At 32.2% G+C, this 23152-nt stretch overlaps 1 protein-coding gene and 1 long non-coding RNA gene across 2 annotated transcripts in view; one reads left to right on the top strand and one right to left on the bottom strand.

Moving 5' to 3' along the window:
- Positions 1 to 11685: 11685 nt before the first annotated feature.
- The window catches only part of LOC106107228 (protein four-jointed), a 34566-nt gene continuing 23099 nt past the window's right edge, over positions 11686 to 23152 (bottom strand). The window contains exon 2 of the mRNA XM_013287998.1: positions 11686 to 13569. Within this exon, the coding sequence (XP_013143452.1) occupies positions 11786 to 13525 (1740 nt within the window). The 5' untranslated portion in view covers positions 13526 to 13569 and the 3' untranslated portion in view covers positions 11686 to 11785. The remainder of the gene's footprint in view (positions 13570 to 23152) is intronic.
- The window catches only part of LOC106107232, a 32765-nt gene continuing 23130 nt past the window's right edge, over positions 13518 to 23152 (top strand). The window contains exons 1-2 of the long non-coding RNA XR_001225857.1: positions 13518 to 13571; positions 15579 to 15583. This is a non-coding gene — a long non-coding RNA (uncharacterized LOC106107232). The remainder of the gene's footprint in view (positions 13572 to 15578; positions 15584 to 23152) is intronic.

Genomic DNA, 23152 nt, shown 5'->3' with positions numbered 1-23152 from the left:
TTGTTTTTTAATTCCAAGCAGACGTAGTCGCGGATAAAAGCTAGTAATCCATAAATTTGTTACTTGTAAGGGCCGAAAACCGTTACAATAGTCTATGTTTCCGACTTGCGCAATTTAAATTCATAACCATGACGAGTTTAATTTATGTTTATATCTTCTTGATTTTTTTTATTAATGTTTAATTATGATAATTTATGATAGAGACGTGTTCCTCTCTAATGGTGTTCGGAGCAGGCTTCCGACGGTTCGTCCACGGATTTTATTACTTTAGGTGTTGTTATGTAATTAGAGATTCTATTTACATTATGTGATAAAAAACTACACGTAATAGAATCCTTTCTAATTTATGAGTAGAACAAAATTATTTTTTTTGTAGCTTTAATGGCGTTTGAAGAAATTAGCCACATCAGAAACAAGATTATCAGAATTTTATTCTATTATTTGTCGATTATTTAATTAATTTTTAACACCAATGTGATTTCTATAAAACAGCATATTTGCGAAAGAAAGACCTAAACAATAGAGTCAAACAATGACGTCAAGGCCCGTGAGAAAGGCGCTATCAGTACTGTTAGTAATATTGTAAAATATACATTCACATAGAAAATGGCATATTAGGGGCTTTTATTTAGTTTCTCATATGTCTACCGGGTCAAATAACTTGTATTAAACCACGTTCTTTCGTTATTAAGTTGAATTAAGTAATTAACATGTTCAAACATAAAAAAAAACATAATCGATTTTACGTTAAAAATCCTATATCGTAAAATAAAACATAATAAACGGCCCGCGGAGTTAAGTGTCGCGGAATGGCGACGTCAATAAAATGTATATTTTTATTTCCTTTTATTGATTTCAGAATTCTTTTACACCTTCGATATGTAATAACATTATAAATTCTCTCGACTAGCCGGCGGAGTCTCGGACCCACCAAGTAGGTTGATAGCCGAGACGCATTGCTTTTAAACAAATGCAAATAATTTGAGACCTAAAATGTATAAAAGGATGGTATTATGCAGTACTGCTTTTATATTGTTTTTATACTCTGGTATTTCGACTCATAGACATATAAAATGTTATAATGACGTATGTAGGGAGGAAATACCTCAAATGGAGACCTCGGAAGGGGTCTAGGAACATGAGTCGTCTTCATCTGGATGAAGCCAGAAGAATCGACGTATGTATGAAGAAATACGTTATTTTATTCTTGTAAATTGCAAATTATTACATTAACTAAACATTAAGTCCACTTTTAGATTATAAGACTTATCTTAAATTATTATATTTTGCGTGGTCAGTTTTAAATAAATTTTAATTAATCTAACTACGACAAAACTTAGTTATACAACATTATTTATAAAACCCGCATAAAAAGTATTCTTAACTCTTTCAAGTGAGCTCTATCCAATGCTACTTACATTAAATTACTAAAGTTATTTTATGAATTTAACATTTCTTTACGTCTCGAACACTTGTACAACTGTGATAATGCAATTTAGTCTTTATTCTCAAAGCTTTAAAGTCTAAAATTACTCTACAAATGATATTCGCATAGTTTAAAACTAGTAAAACACGCGACACCTGATATTATTTTTACACTTTTTTTTTAAATTGCGTTCGCCGTTTTTATCATCACCACAGGCAATAAGATCGGTTCACATCTCGCGTGTATTCTTCTCATAAAGGCAATTAATATGGCTTTACTTTAACGAAATACATTATCTTCCATCCGAATTCGCGCCGCTGTAGACGTGTATGCTAATTGAATTTTTGTATTGAATTTTTAGAAACCAGTAATTGTAAACTACAAAGAGAAACATTCACACGACATTCAAATATAGAAATGGTACAAGTTTTCATAAATTATTAATATTTGTTTTACGTTTATTTACCTATTGTATAACATTTTACCCTTAATGGTTACATCTATACTAATATAATAAAGCGTAAACACACACTTCTTTGTTGCCTAAGATGTCAGCAATCATAGCATATTTACCAATAACTCTTTTTTTAATAAAAAGCCTTACACTTACATCACGCTTTAGGCTCTATATTTCCACGCCATTAAACTTAGGGGGTAAATATTTTGGATAAAAACCCTAATGTGGGAAATAGAGTATAAGTTGTTGCCAACATCAAGGAAGTAAGATTGACGAGGTTTGTCATTTTGACATTTGCAATTAATAATTTTTCAAATGTAAACAATAAAATAAAATTTTCCTAATTTCATGCGGATGAAGTCGCATGGGAACAGCTAGTTTTTAATAAAATATTTCATACAAGTAATTTTAGAGATAAAATATACGTCAGTTTTAATTAAAAAAGTGTTTATTTTAGCAGAATTAGATGAAAATGTTGATCATAGATTATTTAACTAAATCAAACATCCCGATATATTAGAAATGTGAATGCAATTTATGTTACTGCGTGCATAACATCATCCAAATGATTCAAGAAAAGATAATTTAGATGGATTTATTGTTGATTTTTACATATTATATAGCACCTAAAACATACAGACATTTGCGAGTTCATTGATTTCTTTAATAAATTAGATATATCCTTATTTAAATAAATCGGCAGTTATGGCCGACACCTCTGCTATTACTGATCTAAGGAAATCCCATTTAATATGGAGGTGGCATTTTCGTATTTAAAAAACTCATAAATAAACGCTTAAGTTATAAGGTAATTTCCTTTTGTATAAATAGAGTACAAGTTAAGTTAAGTAGAGTTAAGTCATCTATTTCTACATTAGTTTTGCTTTTCTAGAGAGAATAGCTCTAATGTAAGGATTGTAGAGAATATTCACAAACACATTGGAAGGAAAAGAAAAATAGGAAGTATTACGATTTGTTTTTGTAATATTTAGAACAAACATATTAGAAATAACTTTGTTGCTTGTTGACATAAAATATTAAACTAAAACTGTTCATTTAGTTAATTTACTTACGGATATAACAGAAGATATATTCATGAATTAATAATTCAATTGCCAGGTGTGTTATGAAATTTATTGTAGTGTTTCGTAGCTCTAGCGACACCATTTATCAATGCTTTTACAATACGCCATTTCGGATGACTTATAACTTAAACGCATCAGTTTTGACTTTTGGAATTGATTGTAATATTTATGTTAGAGTAATAATGTATTCTTAGAGTTAGTGGAAATATTTATAAGAATGTTATATTGATGTATTGTTTGCAGGATGAATAATTTCAAATGCTAGCGATAATTTTTTTTTAGACTAGTCGAAGGACACCAATATGTTCTATTATTAATGTTAGTTTTTAAATAATATGCAATAATGTAAAAATGTTGTTATTCCCTATTTAAATTTCACTATTTAATATACTATCTTACGGTCGTGCTTCTTGGAATTAAGAAATAACTAATGTAACTAGCCTATATGTTCTTCCAGACTATCCTCTACGTCTTTTTCAAATTTCATCGATATCCTTTTAGCAGTTTTAGCTACAAACTCTAACAAACAACCATCCATCTTAACTTCTGCATTTATAACATTAGTAAGATATCATAATGTAAATTTAAAAATAAATTTATCCAATACTAAAGCAGTTAAAAGTACAACGTACTCGATAAACATAAATCGATACATTAACAATATCGATTCCTAATCGATGAATTTAACTCCGAATAAGGGCAATGTACCGTATGTTAAAAAAGCTATAATCGGAAAGCGTCTCGGCACAATACATCGCTAAATGACGCTAACGGTGCGGGTACACGACTCTACAGTAGAGGAAATTTATTTCCTACCCATTTCGGTGAAATGTTACGCTCACATTGTCAGATGAAGACTAGCAACAAATTGCTAAATTATATCCATTATATTTTGTTTTTATCACATTAGATTCTAAGTGGTAAGCGAATTATTTTCTTTGACTGTGCAGTGCAGCAGAGTTACTATCGCTGTATAACATCTGTACCATTTTAAATTAAATGTGGTAACGTTTGCAACATTAATCTTAGATTGTTACCATTAAAATTGGTCGTGGTGCATGCTCGTATTTATTGCAGATATGATAGGAAGCAGGAAAGGACAGTGGTTGAAAGAATTAAACTTAAGATTAGGTGCGGGTACAAATTTTTATTAAAACATCGCCTCAGTTATTTTTTTTTGTAAAAAAATACTTGTAGAGTTTTTATTAATCTTACTTCTTACTACTTACTAATATTATAAATGCGAAAATTTAGATGGATGGATGGATGGATGGATGGATGGATGTTTGTTAGAGTTTGTAGTCTAAACGGCTGAACGGATCTTGATGAAATTTCGCATAGATGTAGAGGATAGTCTGGAAGAACACATAGGCTATTCACTTTTGCTTTTTTAATTCCACGCGGACGGAGTCGCGGACGAAAGCTAGTTTACTAATATTTCCATTAACCACTCCAACTAATCTCTAGGATTGTGCTAGGATATGGGTATTATATTAATACACTAACTGTAATAAATGGTAAATAAATAAAACTTTGTATTAAAATTAGTGATAACTCCTTACTTAGGTTAGTCTCAGAGCCTCTTAGTGGAGTATAGTGAGCTGGAAATGATTAAAATTAGTATCACTGAGTTTTACTATCATTTTTTAAATGTAAAAAGGGATACGCCAATTTGTAAACCAATAAATATATTAGTAAGAACTCGAGACAAACATGTTTTTCTTTGGTTAACAGAAAGAAACAAGTGATATCTTTATTTTAGGCAAAGGTAGTTTCCGTTGCCTTAATTACTTGCTAGAAATCTATAAATCTATAATAATGTATCGGATTGTAAGAAAGGAGACGTAATCTTTATATTTATTGTCCTGTTCGGTATCATAAAGCATACGAAAGCGATCATATTCTAAGCATATTTGTTTTGTGTTTCATCGGGCAAGTTTTATTGAGGACGCTGTTGGAAGTTATGATATCAGATAATAAACGTACTTGATTTATTTTATTCTTATCTACATTGGAAGGTGGGAACAGATGGTTTATAACGAATACTGGCGTGATAGTTGCGAGAACTTAACTAACGTCTTCGAAAAAAAATGTATGAGATTTGTTATTGTAATTTACTCTCAGTAAGGTCGCTGCACTAACCTAATACAAATTTTGTCGAAGACGTTACGAAACGTTCTCACAAATATTCGCGATAACCCTCAGTTGTTTCGTTTGTTACAAAGGACTTTTACTGCATTACTTGTGAGTATCCTCTAGTAAGCGGAAGTTTTTATTGAGTTTGATAGTACATTTATATGTAAGATAGTTTTTATCTCTATGCTTTCGGAACCTTAATTTAGTGTTATTGGTTTATAAGTTTAATAATGAAAAATATTGGAACATCGAATACGACTGATACGTATATTACAAGTCAAGTGCTTAAACCACTGAGCCACCGACGCTCGACAATTAATTATTAGTGCACAAATTAAAATCAAATAGATCTTATAAATATTACTTGTTTAAATATAAAATTTCAACAGTAAATCAATTTGTTATTGCTTTTATTTAATCTGTAATTGTCGGTAAACGTTAAATTTACTTTTCATCGTGTTTTTAAAATGCTTTAAAAATTTGTGCGATTTTAAAAATATCTTTTACGTTTATTTCGGTGTGGGCGGAGGTTTGCAATTATTGACAGATCGTGTAAGTGGTATGTACGTTATTTATACGGAGCACGTCGGACACATTGGCCACTTCGCCCTCATTCGGTGTAGCGCCGCACTTAACTAACGTATCGGCCGCGGGACGCGTCAAATTGTTGGACCTCCCGCGTAAATGTTTCGACCAAAGATTAGCCATCGAAGACTAAGCTAAAACGAATATTAAATTGAGACTCCTTCTAAGGCTTACTTCTCATTGACGACAAAAACAAAAGAAAGTGCGCCGAGAATTCTGTCTAAAGTACTCTCCTTTATTCGTATTTTGATGGTCTTAGTTTTTTTTAAGTACAGAAGTGTAAGTGCTTACGTGTTTGTACCCGGAATAGACCATGACAGAGCCTAACATTCTCAATCATTAGAAATAATTCCTTTCTATACTTTAATTCAAGCTTCATACATTCTCATTTCAAAGTATTACATTTATTCTTTGACTTACTCCATTTATCGAAAGGTTTAAGATGGAGATAACGGCTATGATTCATATGAAGGCTTTTATTTTTTTTCCTTAAAAGTGTCCGCCATTAAGTCGGGTCCTAGCAGGACTGAGGTGACAATGTTTAGGGTACCAAGGACCTTCGATATCTCTGTTTTGATTGAACAAATTGTTTTTGATAATTCTAATGTTTTATAAAATTATAATTTTGATATCGATTTTGAATTTTGGGATTATTCGATTTAAATTATTACCCATACCAGAAAGTATTAAATATATTAATTTAATTATTGTTTATATGTTTTAAGACCCATCTTAACATTTAATTACTAGAAATATGGTCTGCTTGAAAATTTATGCAAATTTAAATAAGTATGGTAACACAGTACAGATAAGTATAACTCCAGTGTGCATACTTTATTTCATTAATTAATCAAAACTTGTTTAAAAATAATTGATTAAAAATATTTAAGTTATAGTACAGAACCCCTTTAAAATCTCAGTGGACTCGCTTGTCTCTCTTCGAGCGTAATCGGTCAAAAACCTCACTTAGTGCGGCCTTAAAGGAGTGCTCTTTTATTATTTCGTTCCTGACAAGTATGCGCTTTTATCGAGACTCTACGTTTGTCTGTCACCTCGTAACGTCGGCATGTGGAGCTACGCACTAACGGCTAATAGCTTTGTTGCAATCTACACAATAATCTACTGGACTAACTTACGCGTTTTACAACATATGTCTTTTACATAGATGTCTTTTTTTATAGATGTTTTAACTAGAAAAACTACTAGAAGAAAGTAGGTTAGAAGCTTCGAATGTAATAAGTTTAGTTATGGTTTTTTTAAGCCTTCTGATGCTGAATTAATTGTAAGTTACTTTAAAAAGTGTATTTCTTGACCAATGCAAATAGATACTCTAAATTCTTTTCTAGATGTTTTTAATTGAGAAACTACTAGAAAGGGGTAGGTTAGGTTAAAGGCTTCTAATATATTTATAGTTTAGTTTAGTTATATAACAGTTTTTAAGCACTCTGATGTAGTCACTTTAAAGAGTATATTTCTTATCAATGAAAATCGATGCTCTAAACACTAATATTACTATTACAAAATTGTAATTATATGATTGCCTTAGATGGCGCTTATCTCCCAGTTTGCTCCGACTTCCGGTACCTCGGGTCATTAATCCAAAGCGACGGCTACATTGACCGTGACGTGACAAATAGAATAAAAGCGGGATGGATGAAATGGCGACAGGTCACAGGAGTAATATGCGACCCTCAAATTCCACTTAAATTAAAGGGGAAAATTTACAAGGCCGTCGTAAGACCTGTCATGATGTATGGATCTGAATTTTGGGCAGTGAAAGGGATGGATGAAAGGAGACTACATGTGACAGAAATGCGAATGTTAAGATGGATGTGTGGGGTAACACGAATGGATAAGATACGAAATGAGTATATTAGAGGAAGTTTGAGAGTAGCCCCCATAGTAGAGAAGGTTAGGAGTAAAAGGTTAGCATGGTATGGTCATGTTATGAGGAGGGATGAATCGCATGTTACAAGGAGAACGTTAGTTATGAGTGTGGAAGGGTACATCGGTAGAGGTAGACCTAGAAAGAGATGGATGGATTGTGTAAAAGGTGACATGATCAAAAAGGGAGTGATGACTTAGATGACGTATGATAGAGTTATGCGGAGGGCAAAAACCTGTTGCGCCGACCCTACGGGAGTAGGATAAGGAGATGATGATGATGATGATGATCAAACTAGCTTTCGCCCCCGTGGAATTAAAAAAAACAAGTACCAAATGTATTCTTCCATATTGTTCTTCATCTATGCCAATTTTCATCGAGAGCGATACTTCTAAACTTCAAAATATTAGTAAGAGATTACTAGAGTGATAAAGTCTTGTTAGACGTTCATTTCCAGTAGAATTTTTATCCCTACTTAGGCACGATTACTTGGAATTAAGTATATATTGAATGGTATTTTTACATTTTATAATACTAATTTGCAATGAAATCGCTGGACGGAATTTAAAGGTTAATAAATCTCTACGTTCCGATATGAATCCCTTTTTACAAATAAATGCGAGTTATCTGCGCGCTCATTTTGTAATTGAGGAATTTATACTGCGGATAATTATTTTAAATATAAATCTCCCTGTTGATAAAACATTGGATAATTAATATAAAAATATTTCATAACAATTTTTTGATAAAATTTTATTTAAAAAAGTTTTACTTTTTCAACCATATTTCACAACTCGTCGTATATAGGATAAAGCTAATATTTGTTAATATATATTATCACTTAATTTATTAATTATAAGGTATTTCCGTGCGGCTTCATCCGCATGAAATTATGAAAATTTTATTTTATTGCTTACATTTGAAAAATTATCAATTGTAAATGTCAAAACGACAAACCTCGTCAATCTTACTTCCTTGATGTTGGCAACAACTTATACTCTATTTTCCACATTAGGGTTTTTATCCAAAATATTTACCCCCTACTTTTAATGGCGTGGAAATATATAGCTTAAAGCGTGACGTAAGTGTATGGCTTTTTATTAAAAAATAGTCTGTAATTGCTGACATCTTAGGCAACAAAGAAGTGTGTGTTTACGCTTTATTATAATTGTATAGATGTTCATACTATCATTGTCACTATTTTCTGTATTCGTTCATTCTTATCGAAAATAACAAAATAAATGATTTTACTTAAAAATCGAAACAAAACTAAATTGGTCCTTAACTTAATTGATCTTAATTGAAGCTCAGCCAGCGTCCGCCAGATAAAAGTTAAAATGAAAAAATTTGATTCGAATTAAACTCAAAGCAAAAAAAATAATGCAAAAGATTTGAATATTCGGTTACTATAAAGGCTAAATCGATTCTAAATATTTAAGATCATGTAAAAGGGTTTTAGAGACCTTTATCCGTTTCCTGTTCGTTCAAAGTTGTCTTATTAACTTTGATACTGTTGGTATTCCAACTAGATGGTGTACATACCAATTATTTGGGTGTACACAGTTTCAAATCGAAATGAAGAGCATTCTTCACTCACGGTCGGTTCTCATTGCCATAAGCTTGTAACAAAACAAGTTTAACTTATCTTAGAAGAATGACAAAATGTTCTTGCACAGGTTATCGACAATTAAAACTTATGGTTACAATAGCGTGTGAAAATAAATCAAAAATGTTGAAATTTCAAACATCATCGTCTTCCCTGCCTTATCCTACTCCCGTAGGGTCGGCGCACCGGGTTTTCGTCCTCCAAAGCACTCTATCATCCGTCATCTCAGTCAGCCTTCCCTTCTTGATCATGTCACATTTCACGCAATCCATCCATCTCTTTCTAGGTCTACCTCTACCGGTGTACCCCTCCACATTAATAACTAACGTCCGTCTTGTTACATGCGATTCATCTCTCCTCATAACATGCCCATACCACTCTCACCTTTTAAATTTCAAATAGAGAATAAAAGTAATTTAACTCTAGTCTTACTTACATTGATATTAACTTGATTTATTGTTTTTTTTAATACGTTTTACACTTCAATAAGAAGAATCAATGTTTGTTAACATGAAAAGTTCTGTTCGGTTATTATATCAGTAAACTTAAGAGATATTAACCGATCTATTAAACAGCTCAAACTATCTTTGTATACAGAATCTGTTATTTATTTTATTATTTTTTAATTAAAATATTAGTAGATTTTTGTTAATTTACTAATAATTCCTTTAACCATTCCAACTAACTCTAGGCTTGTGCTAGGATATGGTTCACGACAATAGTCGAATAGCGGGATTCGAACCCTCCACCGTAAGATCGGTAGTTCGTACCCCAAACCATTAGACTATTGACGCTTATTGTATTTTACTTTCATTAAAAAGTGCATTAGATAGTCCTTTCCGTAGTTTGATCCATCCATTAAGTAGTTTATTCAAAGTAAAAGTTTCTAATACCAAAAACTGTTAATTGTAATAACTAAGAGCTATTTATATATACAATTAACATACGAAAGAGAATTCACTAAGAGCGCTCGCACGAAAACTATCGCACAACTGTTCAGTCCCGCTTTGATTCCTATGAGCTTCTATGGAGATGCACACACTACTCGATTTTTAGTTGTGCAACTAAACAGTTGAATTTGCTGAAACAATCCACAATCGCATAACAGTTGTGCGATAGTGTGCGCCCACTCTTATCCTTCCAATTGCTACCACAAATACTGTGATTCTGATATTCAAAACTACACTATGGTTTGAAGTGATGTATGGGCTTAGAATAACTTTGGATTTGTAGATATTTTAACTATGTTAACTCGCTTGTTGCAATCGTTGAATAAGTTTCAAATTATTTTTATATCTTCTACTTAACCTTTTAAGTAGCTAACCTAAGCAATTCATGCTTTATTTGTTTGTCATCTCAAGGTTGTATAGATATAAATATACATATGTTGAAGACAGCGTCGAGGCGGCAGCCGGGGGCGTGTCTCAGCCAGGCAGCGCTAGTTTAAACAAACGATAGTCTATTGGGTTAAGTTAAGGCGTCGTGCTTTATATTATTGATTTGATATTTAAGTTATCATTAGTTCTATGTTGATACTGATGAGTTAGAAAAAAATCAATATTTATTCCCTTTAGTAATAAATAAATTTCAGGTTGTAATTTTTTCTAAGTATTTGGATGTCATAACAGTTATTATTAAGTTAGTAATTTATTTATATTACTTTAATGAAACTTTGTGGTATTAAAAAAACTGCAATTACTTTTCAATAATCAATAATACTTATTTTATTTCTATATATTTTACGGGTGTAATAAAAACTAAATAAATCACTTTCTTCCAAGATAGTTACTGCATTATATGTTGGTTTAATTATATTTGTAAGTTTTTTAAATTCCGTAAGTAATCGTCAATCCATCGAGACAAAATAAATGTTTTGCTTGTAATCAGATGGCGGCTTGCCCTTAACCATTAATAATTTATGACGTACCCAGTGCTCCTTTAAAATGTAAATAACAAAGACCGTCCATCTTTTTAAAGATCATTTATTCATTTTAATTACATTTTTTTACATATATTTACATATTCCAATATTAAAGCTCGTCATACACCAACGAAGTACACAATGACAAAGTAAATATTCGAACAAAGAAATCAGAAAAACTAAATTATACAGTCTTTATATCGATATTCGACGGCTTTATATTTTTACGAAGAAAATATAAAAGACCAAATTAAAATAATATTTACAGAATTTACAAAAAATCAACTGACATCTAATGAAAATATATTCACAATATAATATAAACTTAAATTAAATATCACTTCAAAATATATACTGGCACATTATTTAACTTTACAATAAATAAGAGTATTTGGTATCGAAAAATGCTTTAAAACTTACAAAAAAACTTGTACTGAAATTGTAATTACACTGAGATTTCTTTTTACCATTAATGAAACAATAGTAAATTGAAAAGTACACCGATTGTTTTAATCCATTTTTAAAATTGTAAAACATTAATTTACAATTAAACAAATGGGTGGTATCTTTATTTTTGGCTGTTTGGTTAAAAAAATCCATTCGCCTTTTTATTTCAAAATGTATAAAAAACAAAAAGGGAAGGGACGTTTTGTTACAATTTCAGTACAAGTTTAGCAACACAACTTATCTATTAGCGAACGCTTGCTCGCACTTCTCTATCTGACTTAACACTTTGCCTATTCTTTCGTGTAAAATTTTCGCATTTTTCTCAGGTAATGGTGGTAATATGTCTCTAATAACCGCATTATTTTTCTTATGAAACATTTCACTAAGTTTAACACCCACTGATTGTTCATATAAAGATTTTAAAGCGTCTACTGTTCTCTTTCTAAACACACACAAATTGTCCAACATTAGGCTATGGTACACATTGTATTTTTTTAATAGTCTATATCCGTGTAAGAGACCGGATTCGTTATCTAGAAACAATAATAATCCACTATCCATCTTTCTCGCTAAATTATGCGCGGGACCGTCCATTATGTTGACATTCCATTGGTAATTGAACAAATTATTTACAATCCTGTCTAAATTCGCTGTTAGGTAATCAAATATTATGAGATCAGACCATTGCGCTAATTCTACGAATAGTTGAATTGTAGATTTCGTTAACTTAAGGTCTATATGATCAAAAGGTTCTTCAATATCTTTCTGTACATGTTTATCTTTTTTTGCTTTTAGTTTGTTTATCATGATTTGTTTCGAGTTATCACCAATATCGTTATCTTTTATAGACATTTTTAAAACGTCAATTTTATTCAAATGTCTATTAGACGGTTTGAAGATTTCTGGAATTGTTGCCGATTCTAAACTGGGTATATACTGAGTGAGCACAACAGCTCTGTTAGTGTTCCATTGTGCGGTAGAAATATCTCCAGCTACACTTTGCCATAGTTTATCCTTTAAGTCCACAACTTTAACAACAGAAGGCGCCAAATTAGTTAAATTCAATAATCTTCCTACATAAAAACTGAAAATCTCTCCTTGAATTTGGTCCGTATTCTGTCTGTAGCGAACGCAAGCTTGAATTCCATCTTTGAATGTTACAAGACGGTTCTGCATTCTGCCACAGCCATTTTCCATTTTTATAACCTCAGTTTGTTCTACATATCTTTCCCAAATCTCTGCAGTATTCTCGCCGTAACCTTGAGGCATCGAATTTTCTACTTCAGATCCCCAATAGATGTTTTCATATAATACGGTATTGTCATTTGGAACATAATCAGTTTTGTTGCTAACAACATTAGCTATAGAATGTTTGTGATGAGAGTTTTTGTTGTCTTTTAAAATTTCTTTCATATCTTCCGTCAGACTTTTTGGATAAACATCTTTAACATACTTTTGGGTCTCATTTTCACCAGTAAATGAGACTGAAGAAAATTTATTTAAATCTTTTTCTTTTGTAATTTCAACTTCATTATTTGTTCGAACACCATTACTGTATTTTAATGAATTTAAACTTCTCGAAGTTATGTCTCGGGAATTATTCAATCTTAAAACTTTTCTAGGACTAACAGGACTTAGTACTTGAGTTTGTGGTGATCCCATAATAACCACACCGATTGATAAACCAAGTATAAAACTAATACAAACACTAATGAAACAATAATTATAAAATCCGTATTCTCTTTTCATTGAGATTCTTCTTGATAATTCTTCTTTGTAGTGAAAGTTTTTATGCATGAAGTAGCTTGGTTTCTTCATTTTGCAATAATTGTTTATTATTGTTATTGTTTTTAAATTATCTTTTAGATTTTTCGCGCCGCTTTGAATGGTGTCTTGTAAATCTTCTAATGTAGGAATACGTTCACTCTTTCCACATTCTTCTACGTTTGTTTTCGTAGCTCTAGTACTGTCCTCCATTTTCTTCAGCTTTCTTATTACATCTAAATGATGTTTTGATTCATCTGTAACAAAAGAAAATAACATTTTAATTATCATTTAGACATTTTTCGTTTGAGGTAAATCTTGGAAAGTAAAATTTTAGTTTTTCATTTTTAAGTGTCAATAATTAATAAAATACATAATTAAATAAATTTCAGAATCAAAAAACGATGTATTTCAGATGTTAACAACTTGCAGATGTAGATTATATAAACATACAAATATACATATATCTCGTTTGGATTTGGCTGCAAATTATAAGCCTTACTGAAGCGTAACAGTAGTAGATAAAAAACCGAGATATCGCACGAATCAAAGTAATTAAGTGATTAACACCGCTCGTAAAAACACAGTACGGACGCAACAGACAGACGGACAGAAGTACGAGTGTCAATCATATAAGAGATTACGGATGCATTTGACATGTAACATTATTATATCGTGCTATTAAAATAAACCCGTTTATAACGCACGACTTAAAATATCGTCTCGTATACGGACCGGAGGACTAAAAATTTTATCTTTTCATCTTTGCTTAAGAGTTTTGATTGATTGAACAAATCCTTTAATACTTAAGATCATATCGTTGTCAATATTTTGAAATATCACTTGTCCATCCAGGAAAAGGTTCGTTAAAAATAGATAATTAAACATTCCTAGAAAAAATAACAAATTGTCAAATACATTAATGAAAAAAAACTTAATGCAATTCAGTAATAAAATGTATAATTAGATTCCTGGACATTCTTTTATCTAATTTTACAGAAAACAGCAATTAAGTTTCTTTCTTATGGTTTAAATTATGCTAAATAACTCGTATATGTTGCATATTTAGGAGGCCTAATTTTAGTTCATTTTCCTTTCCACCCTTCTTAAGAGGAAAGGATGGGAAGGAAAAGTGGATTTGACGGTGGAGGAGGCGCATAGGAAGGGGAAATATCCTTTTTATATACGTCTCCTCATTCGTCAATGAAGGGTAGGCAACGCATCTGCAATTGCGGATGTTTATGGGCAGCGGTCGCTTTCCATTTCGGTGGATTCAGGTGGCCTCTTGCTCGTTTGCCACCTTATATTATAAAAAAAAATATCGAACACTCATTTCATATTTCTTATATTACAGTTAAAGTATTAATATCATAGTCACCTATTTATGAAAATTCTATAAGCAAGAGATATATTAGATTTATTAATAAAGATTAAGGACAAGGATATACTAGCTGGCCACATGGGGCGCGTAGGCGGACGCCACACAATATTACGAATGAATATATCTCGAATAACGGTCCTGGAATACACATTTGTTTGTCTTTATTATTATGATTGGAACAGAATATCTTAAAACATCCTAGATATAGAGGTTACTTGTTTAAATTTTCTTGATTATGATTAAATCTTTGTGATATTTTTATTAAGTGTTGGTATAGACTACATTTTATATAAAGATTTTTTTTTTATAACATAAGGTGGCAAACGAGCAAAAGGCCACCTGAAATCGTCAAAATGGCGAAGTGACCGCTGCCCATAGACATCCGCAATTGCAGATGCGTTGCCTACCCTTATCAGACGGAGGAGGAGACGCACATAAAGAGGATATTTCCCCTTCTTATGCATCTCCTCCACTGTCAAATCCACTTCCTCTTCCCATCCTCTTTTTATAAGAAAAGGGTGGTAAAGAGAAAGGGACTTAAATTAGGCCTCCGGCATCACACTCATCAGACGAAACACGGAATTGTTTCCACTTCACGCCTGTCTTCTATGTGGTCGTGGTATTACACCTGGCGTACCGGCCCATTCGTGCTAAGATCTTAAAGCGGTCACTACCACTGTTGCAAGATGAACCTTTAACATGTCTCATTTTGTGAGACCTCATGTCTGAGGCTGTTTGAAAACTACTTTCCTGTTGGCTTTCTTACGAAATTACTTGTTCGGTGAATTCTTAGGAATCGAGTTTATAGGTCTTCTGGGCTTAGAATTTACTCAGGAAAAAGATATGTTTAAGTTAAAACTAAGTACGCTCTTTAAATAGCCTGAGTTGAGGTTAATCGTAAAAACTCTACTTAATATTTTTGAAATTAAAATGAAGAATTTCCTAAACAATTAAAAATCATTTAATGATCAATTAAAAACATCACGAAAAATGCTCTACACCCAATAAACATCTAAAATTAAACAAAATTGTGTACCTATTGGCATAAAAAGAATTGACATAATATTTTAGGGAAAGAAAACCTCTTTAAAATTCAAAGACACATAACTATAATTATGTATTAAAACTGAATGAATTACATGCTACAGTATCAATCTTACGCAAAGCATGCATTCACTAAAACAAATTTAAAAACGCACAATAATAGATATGTGCTCCGAATAAGGAGTAACGCCGGTCGATAACCTCGAAGGCTCTAAAAAAACTGCGTTAAAACAACAAAGCAATCAAAGTGTTAAACAAATTGAAAATTAGGCGGTACTGCTAACACAACCCTTCAATTATTGTGTTAGCCGGCAATTTACTAATAATAATTCAATTAGGGGGAGCGGTGTGCGTATGTAATTGTTTTTATGGAACCACGCGGTCAGATGTACGCCCCTCCGGACGCGTGCTCGGATACACATAGAGATGTTAATACTACCATTTATTTATGAATGAAAATAAGCTTTGGATATAAATGTAATAAAAAAGTTAATGTAAAAAAAATGTTTAATACTAATATAGTTGTTTATTTGGAAAATAAGTTAGTTTAAAAAGATAAAAAGTACTAATAAATTTAATTATACTTAGTCTTACTATCAAGTGTTTTATAATTGGTAATTCTGCAAAGCATTGATATTATTTTGTATGTAGAGGTGGGGTGTATAAACAACTCGATATAAATCCCTCTAAGTCAACTAACGAACCTTTTTGTTAGCAACGGGCCCGATGCCGGTCAACTCCAGTTTTTTTTCTTTTTTTTTTCTTCAACTCCCTCGCTTGTAGATCGTTTTTTAAGTTTGACTGCTTGTAAGAATTTTGTAAAACACATTCTGTGTCACGGGTCGTTGGGAAGTTATATTTTTTGTTGTTTTGTCAAGTTATAGTTAAGTTAAGCGTTTCAAGTTGGGTTACTATCGATTTGATTCGTCTAATATCGTATCGTACTCGTTCACGATGACTGATTGCCTCTTTATACGCTATTTAATCTACCATCGATGAAATTATACAAATTATACAAGTCGATAAAAGATTTCGATATCCTAAACTGGTTCGTCAAATGCTCGTTTAGTTTATTTTTAATCGTTGTTAACCAGTTGTTTATTTTATACTAATTATATTATGTAAAACTAATTATTTATTCTAAATTTTATGATAGTAGATCTGGCGCACACCTTTGACTAAAGTATCGCGTAACTGTTGTGCGATTGTCATTGTTTCGCAGCCTATTCAACTATTTACACAAATAAAAATTGAATAGTGTGCACACCTCTATATAAGCTCTTATGTATAATCAAACGGAGTCTAAACAGTGTGCGATAGTTTAGTTTTAGGTGTGCGCCCGCTCTACGTCATTTTTAGAATTCAAGATACCATGATTTATTTAAAAAATCTTTTTTTTTTTAGTTTTATAAATCAAATGTTAAACGCATATCTTAAATGTTATTTAATAGTTAGACTTACATTATTTGTTTAAAATATTCTTTTTTGCTTTATCTATTTGTGTCTGAATTGTTCGTTTTATGTCTTAAAATTGTTCAAATCTCATCCGTCTAGACACATTAACCTTCAAATTTCGATGTTGAATTTGTTATAGAACATTTAAAAATCAAAGCATTGTGTAAGATCTTTATTGTGAGGTGCAATTATCCATTCGTGACGGAGCTACCTTCACTAAATGAGAATAAGTTAATTGTTTTCATGTTTTAGCTTTTTTAAATTTGGACTCGACTTAATGAAATCATCTAAAATGAATTTATAAAGATATACAGAGCGGACTTTTTTTATCTTCCAAAGAATGTCCACGAAAGAGGAAAAGTTTATTTAAAAGAAATTGTAAATCAAATATTAAAAACTTGCAATTTCATCTTTTAGCAAAGGATAAAACATACTTGAACTAATATGGCAAAATATTTATCTGTCATAGTTAATTAGTTTTCGGTCAATTGGAATACATCATTTTTCTCCTAATCCTATTCCATTAGGGTCGGCGCAACAGGATTTTGTCCTCCACATAACTCTATCATACGTCATCTGTCATCACTCCCTTTTTGATAATGTCACCTTTTACGCAATCCATCCATCTCTTTCTAGGTCTACCTCTACCGATGTACCTCCACACTCAATTGGAATACAACAGTACAATATAGTCTTGACTTTACAAATCGTTACTCTTAAAGCATCTTCAATTTATCGGGGCCAAACTATACCATGAATCGTTGATCATCGCAGCTCAACTATACGATTTACAGTTAATTTTTTTTCTTATATTTTGTTTCGAACGGGTCAAGTTGTACGTTAGCCGACTTTCTAAATTCGAATGCTGTGTTTACTTCGTAAAACGTCATGTCATCGGCCGTAATCAAATTAATTTTAAGTCATAATATTATTAGTTTTCCGTCTTAAACGGATACCATTATTATTCTGTGTTGAAAGTTCCGTTACTATTCATAGCCACATGCCAAAATGCTTTATGGTTACTTTTTTGTGATCTATGCTTTTATCTATTGAATGACGAAAACATTTTTGACATCATTTCAGAATAACTATGACTTTAGTTAGTAAGAATGTTAAGTATTTTATATTAAATTTAATATAGTGAAACAGAAATGTAGTTTATAAAAGTTCAAAATTATAACATACTAGTTTTAGCCCGCGACTCCGTCCGCGTGAAATTAAAAAAAAACAAAAGTGACTAACCTATGTGTTCTTCCAGACAACGTCCTACATCTATGCCAAATTTGATCCAAATCCGATCAGCCGTTTAGGCTACAAACTCTAACAAATATCCATCCATCGATCTAAACTTTCGCATTTATAATATTAGTATTAACTATATTAAAGAACGTAGTCTACAGAGTGCTATACTACTTGAAATAAAGATACGTTTCGCTTATAACTTGTGAACAAGCGTCAATAAACATTAAAATTACTGTACCGAGTCTTAAGATGACCATAGAAAAGCATCCAGTTTGCATTTAGGGCCGGACACCGTAGTAGGGCCGGGGGGCAGCCCTAGTATGGACATAGTGTTGAGCGATACCGGGCCGCACCGTTACCGATGTTTCCGCGATCGAGACCCGCCGATATCGATACAATATCGATACAATCTGTATTGAATGATCTATTCCAATCATACAGCGTTCCCAGGGTCACCTTTGTAAAAACGTCGAAGGAATCGTGATATTCTTATAGGTGATGCTATTTTAGGTATAAGTAACAGTAGATATCGCGCAAGGGAGATCGCAGCTTTGATATGTCATAGTTTGAATTAACAACCGCTCTATATTGTGAACAAAAAGTTAAAGATTGTAACAATGCAAATTCTTGTGAGATCTTTTTGTAGGTGGTCTTAAAATAAATTTACGCTTTGAGATCATTGACATCTAAGGTAAATAACAATTGCTGCATTACCTATTGAGTTATTGAGACAGAAATATTGTAAAAAGTTCTTTATTTTAAAGATCTACGTCATCATTATCCACTTGCCCTTATCCCTTACGGAGGGTCGGCACAGTACGTGCTGCTCTTCCAAACATCTCTATCAGCTGTCATATCTGAGTCCACTCCTTTCTTAATCATATCCTCTTTCACACAATCCATCCATACTTTCTTTGGTCTTCCTCTTCCTTTGTAGCCATCCACATTCAATCTTAACACTTTCTGCTTTATGTCCCCATCATTTCGTTGCATTACATGTCCATACCACGCTAACCTTTTGCTTCTCGATTTCTCCACCACTGGTGCTACTTTAAAACTTCCTCTAATGTACACATTCTTAACTTTATCCATTCTTGTCACACCACACATCCATCTTAACATACGCATCTCAGCCACATGCAATCTCCATTTTAAAGATCTACGTATATAGGTTATAATCCATGCAATAACTTTGATTTGAATTTGCCTGAAATCAGCAAACTCGATAACACAACCATTATTTAGAGCGGACATTCCCCGACCAGTATGTCCTTTGTTTTATCTAAACGCTTTATGTGTTTAAATTTTACATTGCGGGTAGATAAACAAGGAAATCACCCTCAGCCGGGTCCAATACCGAAGTGATATATTCACGGCGTCGCGCCGCGTGGGTGGACACAAACAATAGGCAGGCGGGTAAAGACCGCGGTGTGGGAGACCGTATTTGAACAGGCGTCAATAATAATAAAATTATTACTGTAAACCTCTCTATAAATAATCCACTGTAATGTCAACTTAAACAATACAAGTATTTAGTTTATTATTTATGGTTTTATCTATGGATAAATTAAAACTAACAAGATAAAAATGTACTATTTGTATGTTGAGTTAACTAAAAAATAAACTAAAACTATAAATTAAGTAAACAATCCTTAATGTTGGTACTAGTATGTAGGCAACATTGTACAGTTCAATTGTCAGGCTAAATTATAATTACACAGACAATTTCAACTGAACAGCTCAGCTGTTTATTTAAATTTAAACGTCTGTAGCATTACAGAAAACAAACATTATTAATTGACAAGGTTTATAAAAAATCGTGTATTGTAAAATCTTTTTTACTTCAAACACTTGAACGGACATACTAGTGATGGTAAAAATCAAATAACCATTGTAATTGTAACCAATGGTTAGGAATTTTGTACGAACTTTGTCACGATGACGATGCGCTTTCTTACTATTCTTGATTCGAATGATTAATGATAACAAACGGACAGACGTAAATAATAAATAATAAAAAAAAGTTCAAATAGTTTCATAAATTAAAGGAAAAGTAGAATGAAGAGTTCAGAGTGCAATTTTGATTAGAAACGAAACATAGGTAACATAAATATTTAAAAAAATCACGCCGTTAAGCGGACAAATAGAGAACTAAATCTCTTAACGCACATACGCCTTTTGTACACACAGATCTAAATTTAAGACTATACAGTGGAAAGCAAAAGTTCAATATCATGTCTACAAACATATAGCTGTCCCTCTCACTGCCTTTGATCAAACAAGGATAACAGTTATGATTTTATAATAAGCATAAATGTGGAATCTTTGTTATATTTTCTTTTTGTTTGCGAGAAAGCATGAAATTATAAAGACTATCTTAAAAGGACCCATTTAATTTTATCTGAGTGTACATCATATCTGAATGCACCAAGTGTATTATGGTCGCAAGACACAGTTGCTGAATAAAAGGTAACAATTCAAAGCGGACATTTCGCTGTATGCCCCATTAATCATTACTGCACGCGACATGCCCCAGGCCGAGTTTACTTGCCTCGTAAAACGCAACCTAAGGAATGTTAGGCGGTGTACACTCTTTAAATTTTTTCTTAACATTTTTAAAATATTTACATGTCAAAGAATAATTAGTTAAACCCAATGATATACATTTACAGTTAAAAAACTCAAATATAAGTTTATTGCAAACTAAAAGCTAAAGTTCAATACTATTTTAATTTAGTTTTATATTTTAACTAGATGTTCCCATGCGGCTGCATCCGCATAAAATTATAAATATTTCATTTTATTGTTTATATTTGTCAAATTATCAATTGCAAATGTCAAAATGATGACATGATATCAAACCATCGTAACCTTGTTTCCTTGATGTTGGCAACAACTTATGGCCTCTTTCCCACATTAGGGTTTTTATCCAAAATATTTGCCTCTAAGTTTAGCGACGGAAAAATATATAGCCTAAAGCGTGACGTAAGTAGGGCTTTTTAGATAACTTTACATTGTTTGGTTTCCGATAGCTATTGGTCTCTTAGAAACGATTCATTGCTTTTACTTATGATTTCTTCTGACAATATTCTGATTTCACTGTATTGATAATACATTCTGTAAAAACTGCGTAGTATCACATACTGGTTTAAAAAAGTTACGTTATTTGCTTCACAATGAAGTCATTGTAAATTCCCCCCCGTGTGAACCGAGCTTATAACGTAATACGTTCCCTGAGGTATTCGGTTTGATTTAATTACTGCATCTGGAACTATTAATGCAATGTAGGGGTTGCGTTATTGTACCACTCAATTAGGGCTCGTATTATATCGCCATACTAAGGTGGACAATAAACTACTAAACAATGCTTCAAATGCATTCAAAATAATAATTGCATTCTAACTGTACTAATATTATAAAAAGCAAAGATTTGTATTTTTGTACTATCTTTCGCCCACGAAACAAACGTGAATAAATATGTGTTCTTCCTGACTATGTTCTACATCTACCAACTTTCATCGAGATCCGCTTCGCCGCTTAGGCTACAAACTCTAACAGACATCCATCCATCCAAACTTACGCATTTGTAAAACTAGTAAGATGTATTGAAATAACTCAAAAACTGATTTAAAAAATTCTTCCACCAATAAATTGCTACGTTATCAGTGAATAACATAGGCTATATTTTTTTATTGTCGCGGAGAAGTCGCGAGCAACAGCTAGTTAATTATAATTGTGAACATAGGGATGTAAATTTTGTAGAGGTGTTCGGCCGTACATCATTATATCGCTTGAATGATTTAAGTTTTGTTTGCATCAAGATTTTTAATGATACACCGTAACTTTCAATGTATCAGAGTTGTTTATGCATTTGGAAAGGACTTTTTTTATTTATTATCTTCCTTCCCATGTTATAATTGGTATCAGAGAGGTATTTTTTCTCGTTAGTTCAATGAAACATGTTTGAAGACATTATAATTGTTACTTGTCATATTAATAGGTAAAAGAGGATTGTTAGAAATCCAAGCGTAAAAATTGTTTGCTCTTTGCCCTTTTTACAAATATTTGCCTTTATTTTTATAAGGGAAAATTATGTACAAGACGGATTTTTATCGTAGAATCACCACTCACGTTTTATCTTTTTACTTCTATAGTAAATTGACAGTAAAGCCAATATAAAAAGTAAAACTTTTGTCCACGCACGTTCGCGTACCAGTATAAGCAGAATCCGACCTTCACAATACTGTAGGCGATGCATGTTTTTATTTTATTTCCATTATCCGATATCTTGTTTCGAAAGACGTTAAAATCGTAACTTTACTGACACATTCCCGCCGCGGCGATCCCCGGCCATGATCCCAGCAATAGGCCGATAAAAAACGTCAAAAATAAATTTTGCATACATTTGCGCCAAACAGCGGGAGCCGAACGCAAAAAGATCCCGGAGCCACTCAATCGATCACGCTCGACGGATTTACCGGCGTATATTGTTAAGACACGCGCTCCAAGCAAATAAAAACTCTATCACTCAATGATAAAACGCAAATTGCAATGATAATTTTTTTAATAATCCTTAAATATAACGAAACAAATTTTTCGCGTGTATTCGTCGGAAGTGTTGTTGTGTGGTGAGAAGATCGACTTTGACGCGACGCGGTGTAACAACAAAACACCTGCTTTTATTTTTTTTTTTTTTTTTTTTTTTTTTTTTTTTTTTT

This window comes from Papilio polytes, unplaced genomic scaffold (assembly GCF_000836215.1).
Source record: "Papilio polytes unplaced genomic scaffold, Ppol_1.0 DF822067.1, whole genome shotgun sequence".
In the NCBI taxonomy this organism is placed as follows: domain Eukaryota; kingdom Metazoa; phylum Arthropoda; class Insecta; order Lepidoptera; family Papilionidae; genus Papilio; species Papilio polytes.
The sequence above is the reverse complement of the archived record's forward strand: the minus strand, read 5'-3'. Positions and strand labels throughout refer to the sequence as shown.